At 38.6% G+C, this 18818-nt stretch overlaps 1 protein-coding gene across 1 annotated transcript in view; it reads right to left on the reverse strand.

The window, feature by feature from the left end:
• Positions 1-1610: 1610 nt before the first annotated feature.
• The window catches only part of S1P (membrane-bound transcription factor site-1 protease), a 42166-nt gene continuing 24958 nt past the window's right edge, over positions 1611-18818 (reverse strand). The window contains exons 10-18 of the mRNA XM_028306618.1: positions 18064-18228; positions 9064-9213; positions 5515-5597; positions 4584-4789; positions 3788-3986; positions 3535-3598; positions 3263-3403; positions 2508-2648; positions 1611-1943 (exon numbers count right to left, since the gene is read on the reverse strand). Coding sequence (XP_028162419.1) covers positions 1746-1943; positions 2508-2648; positions 3263-3403; positions 3535-3598; positions 3788-3986; positions 4584-4789; positions 5515-5597; positions 9064-9213; positions 18064-18228 — 1347 coding nt within the window. The 3' untranslated portion in view covers positions 1611-1745. The remainder of the gene's footprint in view (positions 1944-2507; positions 2649-3262; positions 3404-3534; positions 3599-3787; positions 3987-4583; positions 4790-5514; positions 5598-9063; positions 9214-18063; positions 18229-18818) is intronic.

Below are 18818 nucleotides of genomic sequence, written 5' to 3' on the forward strand. Positions count from 1 at the left end.
TGGTCATCTTTTGCGTTAATATAACTCTTATTCCAAATAACTTACGAGTTTTATTCCTTGTTTTCGGTTCCCAATAAAATAGTCAACCATAAACAACATTCACCCGTTCAAATTGAAACTGTCATTCAGTAAAAAAATGATGTTCAAATTGCAAAGCTAGTACGGCGACGTGTGATTTTAGTGCTCCGAAAAAAACGAAGATATTTGTGCGAAATCTATAAGAATGGTAAGTAAATGTTACTTTTTGTAATTCTTTACGTTATTTCGAACCAATAACTTAAAAATCTTCCAAGATTTTCTCTAAAATAATTATGAAAAAGACGAAAAAAAAATTAGTATCCCTTAGGACATGTAAAGGTACGATAATTTTCTCAGTGTTTTACGCGTATTTTTAACATAATATTCGAAATGCTTTTATACTTTTGAAGGAGTATTTATTATAATTGTAATTTATACTAGTATTCTTTGCAAAAATTAGCTAATATTGTCAAAAATCGTTATTTTTTATCAAACTGGTATTGAATTACACGCACACATAGAAACGAAGTCCGCCATTTTTTCTCGTATACGAGGGCGGCACTGAAAATTTCGGGAATCAAGGAAGTGAAACAACATTACTATTTAAAAATGTATTTATTGCTTTTTAAAGTATTCTCCGCGAAATTTGACACATTTTTCCATACACGAAACCAATCATTGAAGCAACCATTGCATTCGGAAGTTTGGGTCTCCAAAATGGCCGTTTTGTAGGCTTCCACAGCTTCTTCAGGTGATGAAAATCTCTGACCACGCAATTTATTCTTTATTTAAGGGAAAGTATANGAATAATAAAATAAATCGTACTAGCTCGATTGAAAGTTTCATTAAATTTATTTAAACCAGGTTACCTTTAATAATATTTTTCGTTCATTTATGAAAATATCAAATTAGCCCGTAATCCTGAATCCTGATACATAAATTTAGCCTATTAATTTAACACATGTACGACTGTACTCAGTGTTGCACTATCAAATGCAATTGAAGCGCCTCTATGCCAGGGTTTTTATGTTCCTGGTCAGGCTATATTTGGTTGTTTTTTAAACAACTTTCACCTCGATTCGCCATTTCACTCCGCTGCTTTGGACTGGCAGTCTAAAGCTGGTTATTTGTAGTGTCCGTTCATTTAAAGAAGATGGTATAGGCACGTCACAGCTGGTGCTCATCTGAAGGTATAATGTGCACGTCTTTAACGCGGGCCTGCGCGGGTAGGGCAGCCTCCTTGAGCGAGGAGGGCAGGTGGCCCCCAAGAGCGTACTGCAGCGCTGCTAGAAGTAGCCAGTGGCACGTCACAGCTGGTGCTTACCTGAAGGTATGATATGGACGTCTTTCACGCGAGCCTGCGCGGGTAAGGCAGCCGCCTTGAGCGAGGAGGGCAGGTGGCCTCCAAGAGCGTACTGCAGTGCTGCTAGAAGTAGCCAGTGGCACGTCACAACTGGTACTTACCTGAAGGTATGATGTGCACGTCTTTAACGCGGGCCTGCGCGGGTAGGGCAGCCTCCATGAGCGAGGAGGGCAGGTGTCCCCCAAGAGCGTACTGCAGCGCTGCCATAAGTAGCTAGTGGCACGTCACAGCTGGTGCTTACCTGAAGGTATGATATGGACGTCTTTCACGCGAGCCTGCACGGGTAAGGCAGCCGCCTTGAGCGAGGAGGGCAGGTGTCCCCCAAGAGCGTACTGCAATGCTGCTAGAAGTATCTAGTGGCACGTCACAGCTGGTGCTTACCTGAAGGTATGATGTGCACGTCTTTAACGCGGGCCTGCGCGGGTAGGGCAGCCTCCTTGAGCGAGGAAGGCAGGTGGCCCCCAAGAGCGTACTGCAGCGCTGCCAGAAGTAGCCAGTGGCACGGCCTCGCTGCGCCGCCCTCTAAGCACGAAGAGTCCCCGTACACAACCAGGCGACCGGACTAAACAAAAGATGACACGATAAAATTAACTGGGAGCTATATGGCATTAAGTTAATGTCCTATAGATACGAGTCTCCGTCTCCGTGCATGACTAGACGACCGAAATAAGGGCTCTTTCAAGTTAGATAAAGAGCTCTAATATCCCTGCTAACCCATTTAGCTAAATATACTAGTTTTAGTAGAGGTATCGCCAGGGTTTAGTACAGTTGTTGACGAGGATCGCACTAACAAGCGACCCTAGAATCAGCGCATTCCAATATCGACAATGTTCTAATACTGATACGGGAAGACTTTATCCCGATATAACCATCTCTTTTGGTAGGTAATCGCCGGTAATAACACTAAAAAGTAGACTATGAAAGCAATATCTTTGCCTGTAGGTAGACAATGCACTGTATACTTTAAAATTCTGTTGCCTGTTAGCTTTTTCGATTCTGTGATTATACTGTGGAAAAGAGTGACACACTACAGCCAGTATGAATCTATTTTTGAGGCATCGCTCAACCTGTTTTCTTAGAACCTATAAAGTATTAAAATTAGTAAAAAGTAAACTATTATACAAACCCTTGGTATCTTGTCGATGGTATCGTTAGCGTAGTCGCGGGTCTCGCCGTCTGTCTGTAGCAGGCCTAATATAGGCACGTCGACCGTTGGGCCAGACGGCGGCGTGCCCGGGCCCGAACTAGGCTTCTCACCCGTCATTATCTACAACAGAAATGTAACGACTATCGACAACTGCATAGCAAAATGTCCAGGCCACAACCCAAATTCTATACACCTACTTTTAAGACATGTAGGTGGAAAAATCTAAGGGATATAGCGCCGATGATATTATATTCATTTATCTATTAAAGCTCCTTTATTTCCATCTGCCCCTTTCGAGCTTTCCACCAGGGTGGTGATTTGCACTAAATACATGGCGTTCTTTCTTTTTTGACAGGTTTTATTGATACAAGATCAGAAATTAAGATCCATGTCTCACCCCTCATGTTTAAGAAAGTCCTATTCCGTTCATTCCATCGCAATTCAATTGTTAACTCCAAAAGTATTCATACACATTACTCAAAGACATGTCATCTTGTAACACGCTGGAATATAATGTATTTCTCAAAGATAATGGCAAACTAAAGTTTTTTTCTTCTTTATTGCTTTCGCGGATTACGTTTAGCCACGACAGGGTTTGGGATTAGATTAATGGTAGGGCAAAACATCAATTAAAACTAGAAGTTAGGATTTGAAAGTCACAACCCTAATCAGCACAAAACTTGGATAAATAAAACACAAGACGATCGCAGAACTTTATTGTCCTTTGTTTTTACCTGGTGCCCTTGGTCGCTCAGCTGTGCCGTGATCAGAGTCCCGTGCTCGGGGAAGCTGTGGATGTGTGTCCCGCTCGCGTAGTACATCGGGTGGCCGCCCAGTTTGAAGGAGCCTTCGAATACCCGGTCGCCTAGCGCCACCTGTGAAGTTGCAAATGACTTAGACAGTTGACAGCACAAGCTAAACACTGACATTTTATATTGTCGACGACAACATTATAGTGTCATATTATGCTCTTTGGTCCTATTAGTAATAGTTTGTTCCACTTTACCTGATACATGCTGAGAAGATCGTTTAAGGCAGGCACGTTGGAACCGCCTGTCTCTGGTATCCACCTGAGGAAAAAGATAATAATATAAAAATGTGTAATTACTTCTCCACACTCTCGCGAGAATTGTATAACTTGAAATTATTTAGTGCCAAATTGCGCATATTTTTTTATTGTGTGGTCAACTACAGATCATAATACACGATTACTGCAGACCCGTATTCGGATGCTAAGAACATCTCTACATATCACTGACCATTGCCGCGTGTTCTCGTCGTAGAACTTGACGTGCCGCAGCAGAGACGCGTTGTACCAGTCGGCAAAGACTACGAGCGACATGCCCGCGTCCACGGCTTTCTTGAGGGCAGCCATCTCTTCGGGGAAGTACTCGTCTTCGGGGTCCACCAGCAGTAGTGCGCCGTAGAGAGAGGTGTCGATGCAGGTCAGTGGAGAACCTGGTTGAAACATTACTTTTAAGCTTTTGCACTGTTTTTCACGATTGAAATACCGTTTGTCACAGAAAGACCGAATTACTAGCAACTTATCATTGTATTTGAACTTTTCCCACCGCTACGACTCCTGTGTAGCCAAGATCTACAACTTGACCATCAATAAAACTCAACAAATGAAGGCGATGTTTGTCCCGAGGGAAAATTAAACTTAAACAGCTATACCTTGTGTTATTCTGGTCTATACAGAATATTACTGTAAGGTTTCATCAGTCTATTCATTAGTTTTTGTGTGAACAAACATTCGTCAATCCATCGATTCTCACAAACATTCACATTTATAATTTTAGTAAATTTTACCTAAAGTTTCAAATTGTACCTATATTTTCGCGTCAAAGACTCATCATCCATCCCTCATCACACTTGTCACTGTGCAAGGCACAAACATTACGAACCCATGACTTCACAGTAGAATCCGTGCTCGAGAGCCATCGGTAAATGTCTCTACAGTTGGTGTATTGGTTCAGTAGTTTTCCTTGAAAGAGTAACAAACATCCATCCCTCATTATAACCTTTGTTCATAGCATTAGAACTCGTACTGACCCATGACTTCGAGGTAGAACCCGTGCTCGCGCAGCCGGCGGTACATATCTCTGAAGTTGGTATGCACGTGGTCCGCGTGCCAGTCCAGCGGGTCGTGCTTGGCGCGCAGATCGTCCCGCGGGAAGTACCCGCCCGGGTAGCGCAGGCTGTGGAACTGGTCCCAGAGGAGACGCCGCGACCGCACCGGGACCGGGATCACGCGAGCGCTGTTTACGAGAGCGTTCCATGTATTGATACCATACAGATGAAGAGAGATGCCAACTAATGCGCTGAGTTCGAAACTCAGTGTCGCATAAGAAATTCACGCACACAAAGAAAAAAAATGTGATCACTATCCACTGCGGTCTCAGTACTCAACGTTCGAATAATCTTTAGTACTACCACAGAATAATAATAAGTACTAAGTACGTGCAGAAGTTTTACTTCGCGAAGGTATTTAAAAAAATGTATGCTGTTAATGACATTGATCATTAACATTAAGATGTAATTTAGCCTGTCTCAAGAGTCAAGCACCATTTTGTTGACAAACGTCAGTGATTGGCACTGCGCCGAAGCTATAGGGCTGACTTCGGTAAAATGATGTGACGTGAGGTGCCAAACTGCGGAAAATGGCGGAGGAAATACATGATTTAGCATGCGTAGTGCAAGCAATGTAAACTATTTACATTATGACGTCGCTGCTGTCATCATAGCATACACGAGAAATGTGTTCTGTGTTTTGGCATATTGCTGCGACACTGGCAACGCCCCTCGGCACACAATATAATAACCACAAAGTTCCGAATCCCAGATGTTGTCGTAGATTGCTGCCATGTCACCGATCTACCGTACCGCCATTTTGTGTCAAAAATTAAACATCCTTTAGAACAATTCGAAACGATTATACATCGTTTACGTAGTTAAAGTTAAAATAAAATCAGTTAAGACCTACCGTATCGGAAGCATCAAGGTCTGGTTGCGCATTGTCTTGTCTCCGAGATCGCCATGGCTTTCTATAGTCACGTTTATGTGGCCCTGTTAACCAAAAAATATTCAATTTTAATACAAAATCCATTTACATACATGTTACTTTACCTAAATTCATAAAATAATGTAAAGAAATGTTTACCTCATCATTACAAAAAGTTATACTCGCGTTGGTCTTTACTTTAAATTGAGATTTAGAATTGAAATCGGATTTTAAACAAGCGTTCATCGCGCGTTTAATTTTTTTGTAATAAGACACCTAACCTTCAAATATCTTCACCTAAATCTCAAATGAGTGCGTAATACTGAGCGATCAGAGCTTAGACAAAGCTTTAAGGCCCACATCAGACAAGTCAAGGGAGATAATATATTCAAAACCCTCGATATCGATTAACACTGGCGTCGCAAACACTTATGAATATACATGGTGTAAAAGGGATAAGCTAGAACTTTACATAACCCATTGATCTCTCCGGGCTAGTAGCTCCGGACGAAAAAAAACTTTAGCAGTAGATAATCTCTTTGACTAAATAGAAAACCAGAAGTTTTTCAGAATCATCATCATCATTTCAGCCATAGGACGTCCACTGCTGAACATAGGCCTCCCCCAATGATTTCCACAAAGGCCGGTTGGTAGCGGCCTGCATCCTTTTTCTTTCTTCAGAATGTAGTCTATGAAAATACCCCCGATTTTCACTAAATTCACTAAAAAGCACGTCACTAATTTAATTATGGTGGTTGAATTCATACATTTTTTTTTACAACGGAAACAGTTATGTTCCTCAGACTGAAGAAAAATATATGTAAACGTCCTGAAACATCAAGACGTCATCTATACTCGTACCATTCAAGTTCTTAGCTCTTGCCAAACTGTCTATTAAGCCCTGTATATGTATATGAAAATTAGGTATACATTCATCGACCAAAATAGTCTGAGATAGCAAACACTCTAACTTAAAAAACAAGTTACGTTTTTTGACAAAATACTCTTCATACAATTTTGAAACCCAAATCAAAGAGAATGTAATTAATTAGGCTATCATTTTACTTTGTAACATTCATGCTTACAAACTGTTATAGTGAAAATTTATTTGTACAATCCAAAACCGTAAAGGGAAAATTAAATGAACTCGGATCTATTAATGATACTCAATACTCATCGCTCATCATCAATTTATTGGTTGACATTGAGTAATGAAGCATAATTTAATTAACTATCAACCCAGCATCAAACGAATGTTTGTTTGGTATATTGGTTATCAAATTATATAAGGGAACGTGTACAAAATGATTTTATTCATTATTTCTGATATTTTCGATCATTATGGGAAATTATGTATTTCCAAGAAGAGACAGGAATATATTAAATAAACATCATATCCATTTACCTAACAGCTACACACACAATGAAACACAGAAATAGAAACAGGTGAACAAAGAAAGCTGCAATGTCTGAAATATACTCCATAAAATTGAACTGTCTATAGTCGAACTAAAAGTATGGACCATGCGAATCTTTCCTCAACTAATCCATTAAAGTCTGCACTCTTTTAGCACAGAGAAGAGCATTGCAAAATTAGATTTGTCTATGGTCGTACAAAGAGCGTTACTTTGTGATACATACTTACCTGGACGAGTCCACAAAAGTTTGCATCCTTCTCCAACACCAAAAATAATGCCTAAATATGCATTGCAAAATCCGATCTGTACATGGTCCAAAAAAAGCATTGTCTTTCTGAATTCTTACCTCAAACAGTCCATCAAAGTATGCGCCTTTCTCTAACACCGAAAATAATTCATATCTTTCTATTATTACGAAAATAATTCATATCTATGTATATTTATATCTTTCTACTGTCGAACAAGAACATTTTCTTTACTTATCTTACTTCGACAAGTCCATCAAAGTTTGCATCCTTGTCCAGCGTCAAAAAGAATGCCTGAATATTATAGGAAGCAAAATTAGATCGATCTACGGTCAAATAACGCATCAAACCCCAAGCGGTCGCATAAAATCGCGTGAATTGATCATCTAAAGTCTGTTCGCCGAGAGTTGATAAATATTATGAAATGTCTTGCAATAGCGACTGTCGCTTAATTATCGCATTCTGTACGCACTTTACGCGCACTGAGTACCTACCATGGTACGAGCCACGCAGCTGTCGTCAAGCGCCCCGGCCGGCGGGCGGCGGCGGCCACAGAGTGACCACTTTTAGTAGATTTCTACTTTTTTGGTAGATTTGAGGCAAAGAGAACGATGATTTAGTAGTGCGAAATCGTTTAGTAGATTTTGGTAGATAATTGGTATTTTTAGAACATTCTTATAAATGGTAGTCCAAAATTAAATTGTAACCGAGCCGAGAATCCAGGCCAAAAAAAAAGGCCAGGCCAAATAATCTACCAACTTTTTCATTATATCGACAAAAATAATTAGCGGGCCGCAATTTATAATGAGTTTAGAACCTCAAAGGAGAACAACCATTTTGGGCCCAAGTTTGTACAGAGTTGTACATTGGTAGGTTTTTGATATTATATTACGCATACATTAGGGAGTATTTTACGGTAAAAATGATAATTTTAACTGATGTCGTAAGTCGTATACAATAATAAAAACGAATTAATGATTTAATCTAAGATAACGTAAAATGGAACGTTAAAAGTCAATCGATTAAAGACTCAATACACTATACTGTCCCACCAAACTCATTGACAGGGGGGCGCCACCATCGTTCAACTATATAGTTTCTAACATGGCAAAAATCGGAACCAGCGATCCGGTATTGACGGTGGCGCCCCCTGTCAAAGTCACGGGTGGGACAATTCAGTGTATTTGATCTTTAAGAAGGTTTGTACTGACAGATGACAAAACTAAAAAGATTGAATGAAAATAATTCGTTTTATCATCTGTCAATGCAGCAATGTCACTTACGAATCATAGATGAGACCACAGATTAGAGAGTATGTCTAAAGGATCTAAAGGATGAGACTGTTGCGAATGCTTGTTGAATTGAATTAAAACGAATTAAAAGAAGAAGAAGAAATAAAACTATCGATTAATAATATTTTATGCTATTCTAACGGATTCTGCTTGCGATTTGGGTAACTGACGACTTGATTTTGTATGAAAGTAACATTTTTTCTATTTTTTTCTAATTTAGTTTTCTCGAGAATGACACTAGTTAGCAACCTCAAATAAACACAATAATAAACTAGTTTATGAAGGCATAAAAACGACATAAAATTTGTAGCTGTACAAGTAACTTAGTACTGGGCCCAACGCTTCATAGAAAGTGGTTGTTCTCCTTTTTTTATCAACTCTCGGCGAACAGACTTTATCTATTGTCTTGATTCGCGGGGCTTGAAAGACAACAGGCGTTCTCTTCAGGTAGCTTACCTCGACTTCGACTTCAGGTATTGACTTGACCTTCACTGGTTGGGTTTTAGTTGGCGGTCAAGCTGTAGATCTTGGCTACAAAGGAGTTGCAGCGGTGGGAACTAGAGGTGGGCATCTTACCTCGACCAGTCCATCAAAGTCAGCGCCTTTCTCTAGCACGGAGAAGCTTAGCGCAAGCCAGCCGGACCAGGGCCAGAGGAACTCGCTGTGTTGAACCGACACCGCCAACAACACCCCATTCGGCAAGTGGGGATGCCAATTCACGTGTTTCTGTTGGGACAATAAACAAAACATCACCAATCATGCAACCAAGTGATATTGTGAAATACATAAATTATTAGTGGGAAAATTGCTTTTGTTTGTGCTACAAAAAAAATATTGATTTTCACGTGAACTGTGTAAGATTTGGTCGGTTCAACAGTTTTTGCTAAACAACAAAGCCAACCCGACCAAATTACTACATTATTTTTTCCTTTTTCCTCGAATAAGTATTAATCTACACATTATTCGATAAACGCTGGGTTGTGCCGATAGTAAGTAGTAGCAGTCCTGTACCTTTAGCATGAACAACTTTCGTCTTCGAATCGTTTGCGTATTTGACAAAATTCGATACTCAACCTTCGAATTAAACGATAACGTGACAATTTTGATTCTCAAAATAAGTTTCGTGCAACCATTTCTCATACTAAGTTCACTTTATGACACGTTCACAAGGGCGGTGTTGTAGTTTTCGTACTAAATCTTTTGATGGCGATTCGAATACGCAAACGATTCAAACTCGAAAGTTTTTCGTGCTAGCCGTACTGATTGAATTCTTAATGAAAAAATAGATTTAAATACCGTTTTTCCGCCTTTAGCCTCAGTATCTCAAACATATGGACGCAGGCCGCTACCAACCGGGCAACATGGAAAGCATTGGAGGTGGCCTATGTTCAGCAGTGGACGTCCTTTTTTTTTCTTTTTTCTTTCTGTTTTACCATACCATGTCATATTGTCCTAAGGGTACTATTTTATCCTACTTTTGGTACTTTCTGTTTGTAATGTGTGTTTCTGTTATGCAAATAAACGTTTTATCTATCTATCTATCTATCCTATGGCTGAGATGATGATGATCTCAAACAGCATAAGTTTCCTAGGTATGGTCCGAGACAATAAAAATCGACAAAATATCCTAATAATTATAGTTCTTGATTTTATGTTACTTGTTTCCCTGTATCAATAACTACATTTGTTCTCTACAGCGAATACCTAGTTAGAAAAACTAAACACAATACTGAATAGATTTGAACAAGCCACATTCGCAATCAAACTGCAAAAGGACAATACGGGCACGGTAATAATATCATACAGTATTATAACTTCATATAAACCGACGAAACGCGAGCTTTCCTTCGAATTTCAAATCTCGGGACGCGGTCGAAATCCAAAAGTTAGGGTTAGGGGTGTCGCGAATGTGCCGAACGGACGTCGATGGCCTAGCTAGTGTTGAAAATGATTAAGGTGATTGAATTTGACTACCGTCATTTACGGTCAAATTTGTCAAAAACAAGTTATTAACAGTCAAAAATGGTAAGTTTCAGTCAGTTTGATTTGAAATAAAAATTATATTGTATTAAACCAGCTTTTGCCCACGACTTAATCCGCCTGAAATTAAAGTAACAGGTCATTAAGTACCTACTCATTTTGATTAGTAGATTCAAAATTATTTAAGTACATTTTTTAAAATTAAATCTACTAACACAAAACAACACGCATTTTTATCCTATTCCATTCACAAAGTATTTTGTTTGTCTAAATAAAATAAAAAAATAATCACAAAACTAGATAGAAATTCTAAGTAGACAGATGTAATTAGAATGGGTACTGTAGGTGGGCAGCCCTATCGCATGTTGTCATACCGTGACGTACCGCGGGGCTGTTGACATTTATTTCAAAAATATGGCCGAGTTAGAATACTGTATAGATAGTATTACCGTGATACGGGTAGGTACGTTTGCAATGTCAATGTATATTCAGCGTCCATTGTAACCGATCCATATTCCACTTCGCGGAAGAAAAAGTATCATGCTAATAGGTCTAGCGTCTAACTCAGTCAGTGCAGTCAGGCATGATTTGATTTTGTGGACGGTCAAACGTTTTTGTGACGGTCAAACGTCTTTGTGACGGTCAAGACTTCATATTTGTATGCGTCATACTGTCACGTTAGGGGCCGTTCAAGTATTACGTAAGCAGATTTCTTACCATTTTTTACCCCCCCGCCCCCGTTGTCATCAAAAGTAAGCAAAGCACTTACCCCCTCCCCTATGCTTACGTAAACATTTTTAGTTATAAATGTTTTTTATACAGTGTGAGTCACGTTAAAGTGTACATATAAAAATAGATGAAACTAGACCTATTTTTATCGACAAAAAAGAGGTCAAAATTTTTTTGATATTTTAAAAAAAAAATTATAGAATTTTTTTTCTTCCAATTACTTATTGTAAAGAAAACGTAATTACTTTTAAACTAAGCGGTATATCCTGATATAGTAAAAACAGTAATAATGCTAAATAAAAGGCGATACTAAAAAATTACATAAAATACACAAAAAAGGCCAACAAATAATAAAAAATGATACTTTTTGATAAAAAAAAACTGCTTTTAAATTCGTGTTTTTTGGTTATTTAATAAATTTCTCCAAAAAATGCCCCTATAACCGGTGTTTTTTTTTTACTTTGTTAATCTCTATCGTATTACCTTCGTAAAACCAAAAATAGTATGTCTCTATCCCTATCACAACGTTTGCAATGATGAAATAACTAACGATGACGTAATCATCATCTAGACCCCCCTACCCCCCATGTCATCCAAAATAAGCAAAACAGCACGGTAATAATATCATACAGTATTATAACTTCATATAAACCGACGAAACGCGAGCTTTCCTTCGAATTTCAAATCTCGGGACGCGGTCGAAATCCAAAAGTTAGGGTTAGGGGTGTCGCGAATGTGCCGAACGGACGTCGATGGCCTAGCTAGTGTTGAAAATGATTAAGGTGATTGAATTTGACTACCGTCATTTACGGTCAAATTTGTCAAAAACAAGTTATTAACAGTCAAAAATGGTAAGTTTCAGTCAGTTTGATTTGAAATAAAAATTATATTGTATTAAACCAGCTTTTGCCCACGACTTAATCCGCCTGAAATTAAAGTAACAGGTCATTAAGTACCTACTCATTTTGATTAGTAGATTCAAAATTATTTAAGTACATTTTTTAAAATTAAATCTACTAACACAAAACAACACGCATTTTTATCCTATTCCATTCACAAAGTATTTTGTTTGTCTAAATAAAATAAAAAAATAATCACAAAACTAGATAGAAATTCTAAGTAGACAGATGTAATTAGAATGGGTACTGTAGGTGGGCAGCCCTATCGCATGTTGTCATACCGTGACGTACCGCGGGGCTGTTGACATTTATTTCAAAAATATGGCCGAGTTAGAATACTGTATAGATAGTATTACCGTGATACGGGTAGGTACGTTTGCAATGTCAATGTATATTCAGCGTCCATTGTAACCGATCCATATTCCACTTCGCGGAAGAAAAAGTATCATGCTAATAGGTCTAGCGTCTAACTCAGTCAGTGCAGTCAGGCATGATTTGATTTTGTGGACGGTCAAACGTTTTTGTGACGGTCAAACGTCTTTGTGACGGTCAAGACTTCATATTTGTATGCGTCATACTGTCACGTTAGGGGCCGTTCAAGTATTACGTAAGCAGATTTCTTACCATTTTTTACCCCCCCGCCCCCGTTGTCATCAAAAGTAAGCAAAGCACTTACCCCCTCCCCTATGCTTACGTAAACATTTTTAGTTATAAATGTTTTTTATACAGTGTGAGTCACGTTAAAGTGTACATATAAAAATAGATGAAACTAGACCTATTTTTATCGACAAAAAAGAGGTCAAAATTTTTTTGATATTTTAAAAAAAAAATTATAGAATTTTTTTTCTTCCAATTACTTATTGTAAAGAAAACGTAATTACTTTTAAACTAAGCGGTATATCCTGATATAGTAAAAACAGTAATAATGCTAAATAAAAGGCGATACTAAAAAATTACATAAAATACACAAAAAAGGCCAACAAATAATAAAAAATGATACTTTTTGATAAAAAAAAACTGCTTTTAAATTCGTGTTTTTTGGTTATTTAATAAATTTCTCCAAAAAATGCCCCTATAACCGGTGTTTTTTTTTTACTTTGTTAATCTCTATCGTATTACCTTCGTAAAACCAAAAATAGTATGTCTCTATCCCTATCACAACGTTTGCAATGATGAAATAACTAACGATGACGTAATCATCATCTAGACCCCCCTACCCCCCATGTCATCCAAAATAAGCAAAACAGAGAATTTGGTGCTTACGTAATACTTGAACGGCCCCTTATAATATCAATTTCACCCCTCCCGTGCCGCTATCATGCCTCAGGTACTGACTGATGTAAGCGCTAGACCTATAGTTTGATTGAAGGGTCTTTTCAACCGACTTCAAAAAAAAGGAGGAGGTTCTCAATTCGACCCGTATGTTTTTTTTTCTATGTTTGTTACGCGATAACTCCGCCAATTATGAACCGATTTGAAAAAATGTTTTTTCGGCGTATAGGTAATACCTCAAGGGTGGTCCCATTTAAATTTAATAATAGAAAAAACAACCCCCAAAGGTGGAAAATTGGGGAAGAACTTTTTTATACGCAATATCTCCGCCGATTATAAATCAATTTGAACGATTATTTTTTTGTTGAATAGGTATTATCAAAAGGGTGGTTTCATGCGAATTTGAAGAAAATATTTCACCCCCAAGGGTGGAAAATTGGGGATGAACTTTTTTATACGCAATTTTTAGTTTTTTTTGTGTTCACGCATTTGAAGTCGGTTTTATTTTTTTTTAAAGTTAATTATTCGTTATCGGATGCGACCGTAGTTGCATAACGAAACGAACTTTGTTCATTTTCCAATTTGTGTGGATTGCGAGTCGCATGGCTGCACTCTCTGCCTGAAACTACTGTTGATTTTGGACAGCTGCAGTTTTGTTTTCATACGTTTCGGAGCTTTTCATCAAAAGTTCTACAAATGACTGTAGAAATTCTGGTATACAATAGTTATTTAATTTTAAGAGTTGCATCTCAAACTAATTTGAAAATTATAAACAACTTGAAAAAATAGAACTGCCTAAGGCGGGAATTGAACCCACGACCTTCCGCTTGCCGGGCAACTGCTCTTCCAACTGAGCTACTTAGACACTAGAATTAGACTAAGCGGATGGTCGTGGGTTCAATTCCCACCTTTTGCAGTTTGATTTTTTCAAGTTATTTATAATTTTCAAAGGTATACAATATTTTTATGTGTTTAACCTGGCTGACTAAGTTGAAGGCTTCACAAAGATCTACCACTATTTTCGATTAGTAGTAAAGGAACAAGAGCCTCGTAGTGACTCATGTACACTCATGTTGTTACCATTCAATATTTCATAATAAATTGCACATAATAAACCCGTATCTCAGTTTAGATCTAAACTCATAATTAGTGTCGCACTGGACATAGATCGATAATAGGTTTCAAATCTCTCCCCATTCTGATTAATTTCATAGCGGACGCAAAACCGTTTAGGTCTCCCTGGGCTATTCTCCCCCTGGGCTACCCTCCCCCTGGTAAGCCTGATTGACGGACCCCTCTCTAGTAACTCGGAATGCACGCAAATTGGTAGCCATGCAAATACGACGAAAAACCGTTATGCCTTTTTCATAACTGTATTATTTCAACAAATCAAAATAAAAACGGCGCATTCCTGTTAGGTTTATTTTTATTTCTGTTACTAGCGCACTGCGGGTTTATTTAATTTCTGAAAACTTTTCAATTTCTAAAAACAAAAGAATAACCAATTACTCAGATGTAGTCCGCAAACACAATGGAGCGCTGTTTACATAGTCCAGTCAATAAAGCATTATAGATGGAAAACTGTAGAACACAATTTCTGACCTCGGGACTTTATTTAGTCTAGTTANGGGATAAGGGCGGGGACTTTTGCTATGTTCACCTCCTAACTAGGCTAAATAAAGTCCCGAGGTCAGAAATTGTGTTCCACGGATTTCTCTCTACACCGTCGTTAAGGCATTCATTGACTGGACTAACAATAGACATCTCAGATTGAGTCTATTGGATAAATGCTACATTCGGATTTTTCAAAAAAATTCCTAACAATCTGTTTTTCTCTAGCGCACAACTCAACTTATGTTCAGTTTCTTCTTCTAAAACTTTTTAAGAACTTTATCCCGTAAGCTTTATGATAAACTTTGACATTTTAAGAGCTTCGAGCTCGAAAGTTCAAATAGACGTGGACTTATAAACAAGTCAAACTTAGTAACAAGCACACGTACGGAAGCATACGGACGTAACATTTCAAATAAGTTGGGATTTGAAGATAGCTTATGAAAAAATCAATATTTGTAAAAAAATCAATAGGTGTACGTTTAATTACAAAGTATGATTCGCCATAGTCGTCTTACGTGCCTTGGTCAGGATAGCTGGCTTAACGTGCTTTCGGAGCACCAAAACATTTTCGATCGAAATACCCGCTTGATTGAAAATTTAACTGCATAGTTAACACTAAACTTAATTAACCACCCCACCTGGAAATCGATTTCAGGATTTTGTTTATCTGTACCCTCAGTAATCTATAGGTTTCAGAATAATTCCATTTGCACCGGCTCCCTAAAAGCATTGTGCATATATCGAATAAATGTACGTACTGATATTCCCCGTAAGCCCCATCCAGACATCTACGAGTAAAGCTTATTCATCAATTAGTGGGCTAAATAATGAATAGGGACGGTATTCCATTTACTTCGACGGGGTGGCTGGTCAGTCCTCGGACATCAAATGTAGCTATGGTTACACCCCACGTCCGCATGTGCAGACTAATACCATGTCTGTGTATGCACGCAAATGTTTGCAATTCGCCTTTGATCCTCTGTCATACGCAGGAAGCGCAAATAAATCGGGGAGTACATCAAAGGACCTGGGGTGGACATTTCGATATTAATTTACGAGGTATACGCTATCCAATATAGTGGACGTCATTAAAACGCACGCATGGCTAAATCACCGCGTGTTTCGTCGTCTGTGATATTATAATTGATATTTATTAATGCGTATAAGTACATATTATTAATTTACAAAGTCTTCTATTCTGATCATGTATTATTAAAGAACAACGTTGGGCAAAAGAAAGACTTCATAGAATGATGTCGTTTTAAATTTTACTTTCTTTAAGATGGTACTATATGCCATGCAGTTTTACTTTCTTTATGATGATACATGAAATACTAACAATCACTTATGTACACATAGGTAATGTTGATAGAGCGATTATTACTCGTACTTAACTTAATCTCAATGGTAGAAGCTATTTATAATATAACGTTATAATTCATCATAACACACCACCCCAAACATTGCAGACTAATTATTCAACATGGGGTCCATCAGACCCTCCGCGTAGGCAAATACTTACTTATTGCATCGAAAACTGGGGGCTTAGTCCTAGTGTACAAAACTGAAGCCTTTTTTCAGCGAGGGGAGTTTGATTGCATTGCGCTGGACGCCGCCCGCGGGTAGGGTTGCCAGGTCTAAAAACACAAAAGCCGGACTCGGTGCTTATTTTGGTCGGACATTTTACCCTAATAGCCGGATATTCAGCTTTTTTTGGTTCCTCCCAACACGTGATGCTAAGAAATATTAGGTAATGTTATAATAAATGTTAGCCATTGTCTTGAAAAGTTAGCACATAAGGCCTTGCCCTGAAGCCACATCTAAAGCCTAACAAACCTCGGACAGGCCGGACGAGAGAATATTTGGCCGGATACGACCGTAAAAAGAGCCGGACACCTAGCAACCCTACCCGCCGGCGTAATGAAGTGACGAATGGTGGACTGTCCGAAAATTGCTTTACGAGAATATGATTTTCAGCCTTATGATTGTGTCATTCATTTTGATTTCGGTTTAAAACTTTACATTAAGATTCATGAATATTTTCATGTTAAAGATTCATATTTAAACTCTTATTCAGACCACAAAATAATTTTTTTGTTCTTTATTTTTTTAAACTTAAGTCCTATTTTTAATTTTGTAATAAAATATGTTTACTCAACTTTTTCGTATCGTGCCGCGTAAGAACATTAAAAATATAGGTATTTTATTTGTCGAAGATTTAAATGGTTTATAAATATCAAATTACAAACAACAAACAACCTCAAAGCTTCTTCAAACTAAATTTCAAATAACTTATTTTAGTAAATCAATTTGGAATCTGCTCAGTAATTTACGCATTTAAGGTAAATTATGAATTATCAGAATCTATCATCCATTAAACGTCTCAAACCTTAGTGTCTATTATGTTCTAGTATATTCATCTTATTCAGTAACATGGCAATATTGATTAACGTTCGATAGTGATTGTGCTCGGTCGAGCGTGATGATGAAGCTCCAGCGGATTTGGCTTAACTTGATATGATAGCTATGCTTTGTCTGTCTACGGCATATCAATAACCGATATTAATTTACTGCTGTGATTGTCAGGTGGATGTACTAATTGGAAATCGCCCCAAGCCTTTGAGGCCATCGGATATGTCCAGAATTTGTAATTAACATTCGTAATGGGTTGTATAAACACATAATTTAAAGGTAGGTACCTACATATAATTTACTTCCTTATATTTAAAGTAATGCCGCTCATTACGTACCTGCAATGTACGTAAATAATAGAGACGTAAACTACATGACAACTGTGTGAATTTTTTCCATGACACCACTTGCTGCCTGGTGGAAAAAATTGGCTATTTACAGCTATTCAACATTGATGACATTTTGAAAGGTATACTTTAATGCTTTGTGCAACTATATTGGACTAAGAATGAGGGAAGTGACTTACCACGTGTCCAGAGACACCTTGACAGTTGCTGACGGTCACGTTGACGAAGTTTGGCTGCGCACTAAAGTAGAGCGATTGCGTACAGTACGGCCACATACACTATCATTTCTGTGGGAGCTGTAAAGACTGAGGGAAGTGACTTACCACGTGTCCAGAGACGCCCAGCCCGTTGATGACGGTCACGTTGACGATGGTTGGCTGCGCGCTGAAGTACAGAGGCTGCGTGCAGTACGGCCACATGTACTGGCACTCCGTCAAGTCGATGTATGGCGGACTCAGGCTCGCTTGCGGCTCGTACTCCCTGAGGAACTGTCCCCAAAGCTCAGTATGCTGGCGAGATAAATAATACAACAGCGAAAATACCGCCTAAATGGGCCGATTCAAATTCTTATTTCATTCATTTGACAGTTTTGTGTAGTGTGAAATAAACAGTATTCTATTTAACTGTCCATCGATCTTTTCTCTCCTTCGATTTCGTAAAGAAATACCGAGCATAGCCGGGTTATCTCTTTATTAGGCTTATAGTGAGAGGCCACGTTTCGGAGCCGTATGTCATCACTGGGCAGGGAACATAGTACGCAGAACTGACGGCGGAAGGGGCAGCAAGGTTGTGGAGTGGAGGCCGCGTACCTGAAAACGCAGCGTGGGACGTCCATCCACAAGGTGGACCGACAACCTGGTAAAGGGCAGAAAGGCGCTGGATGCAGGCCGCTACCAACCGTACGATGTGGAAATCATTGAGGGAGGCATATGTTCAGCAGTGGACGTCCTGTGGCTGAAATGATGATTAAAGATCCACAATAGATAGACTAGTGCCACCAGGGTTGATCAAATCCAGCATGCAGTGGCCTTGCTCAAACATGTTGGGGCCAGGTGAAGCTGTGTGAATTGTGTGATGC

The sequence above is a fragment of the Ostrinia furnacalis genome, unplaced genomic scaffold, assembly GCF_004193835.3.
Source record: "Ostrinia furnacalis isolate ACB-3 unplaced genomic scaffold, ASM419383v2 OfSCF0188, whole genome shotgun sequence".
In the NCBI taxonomy this organism is placed as follows: domain Eukaryota; kingdom Metazoa; phylum Arthropoda; class Insecta; order Lepidoptera; family Crambidae; genus Ostrinia; species Ostrinia furnacalis.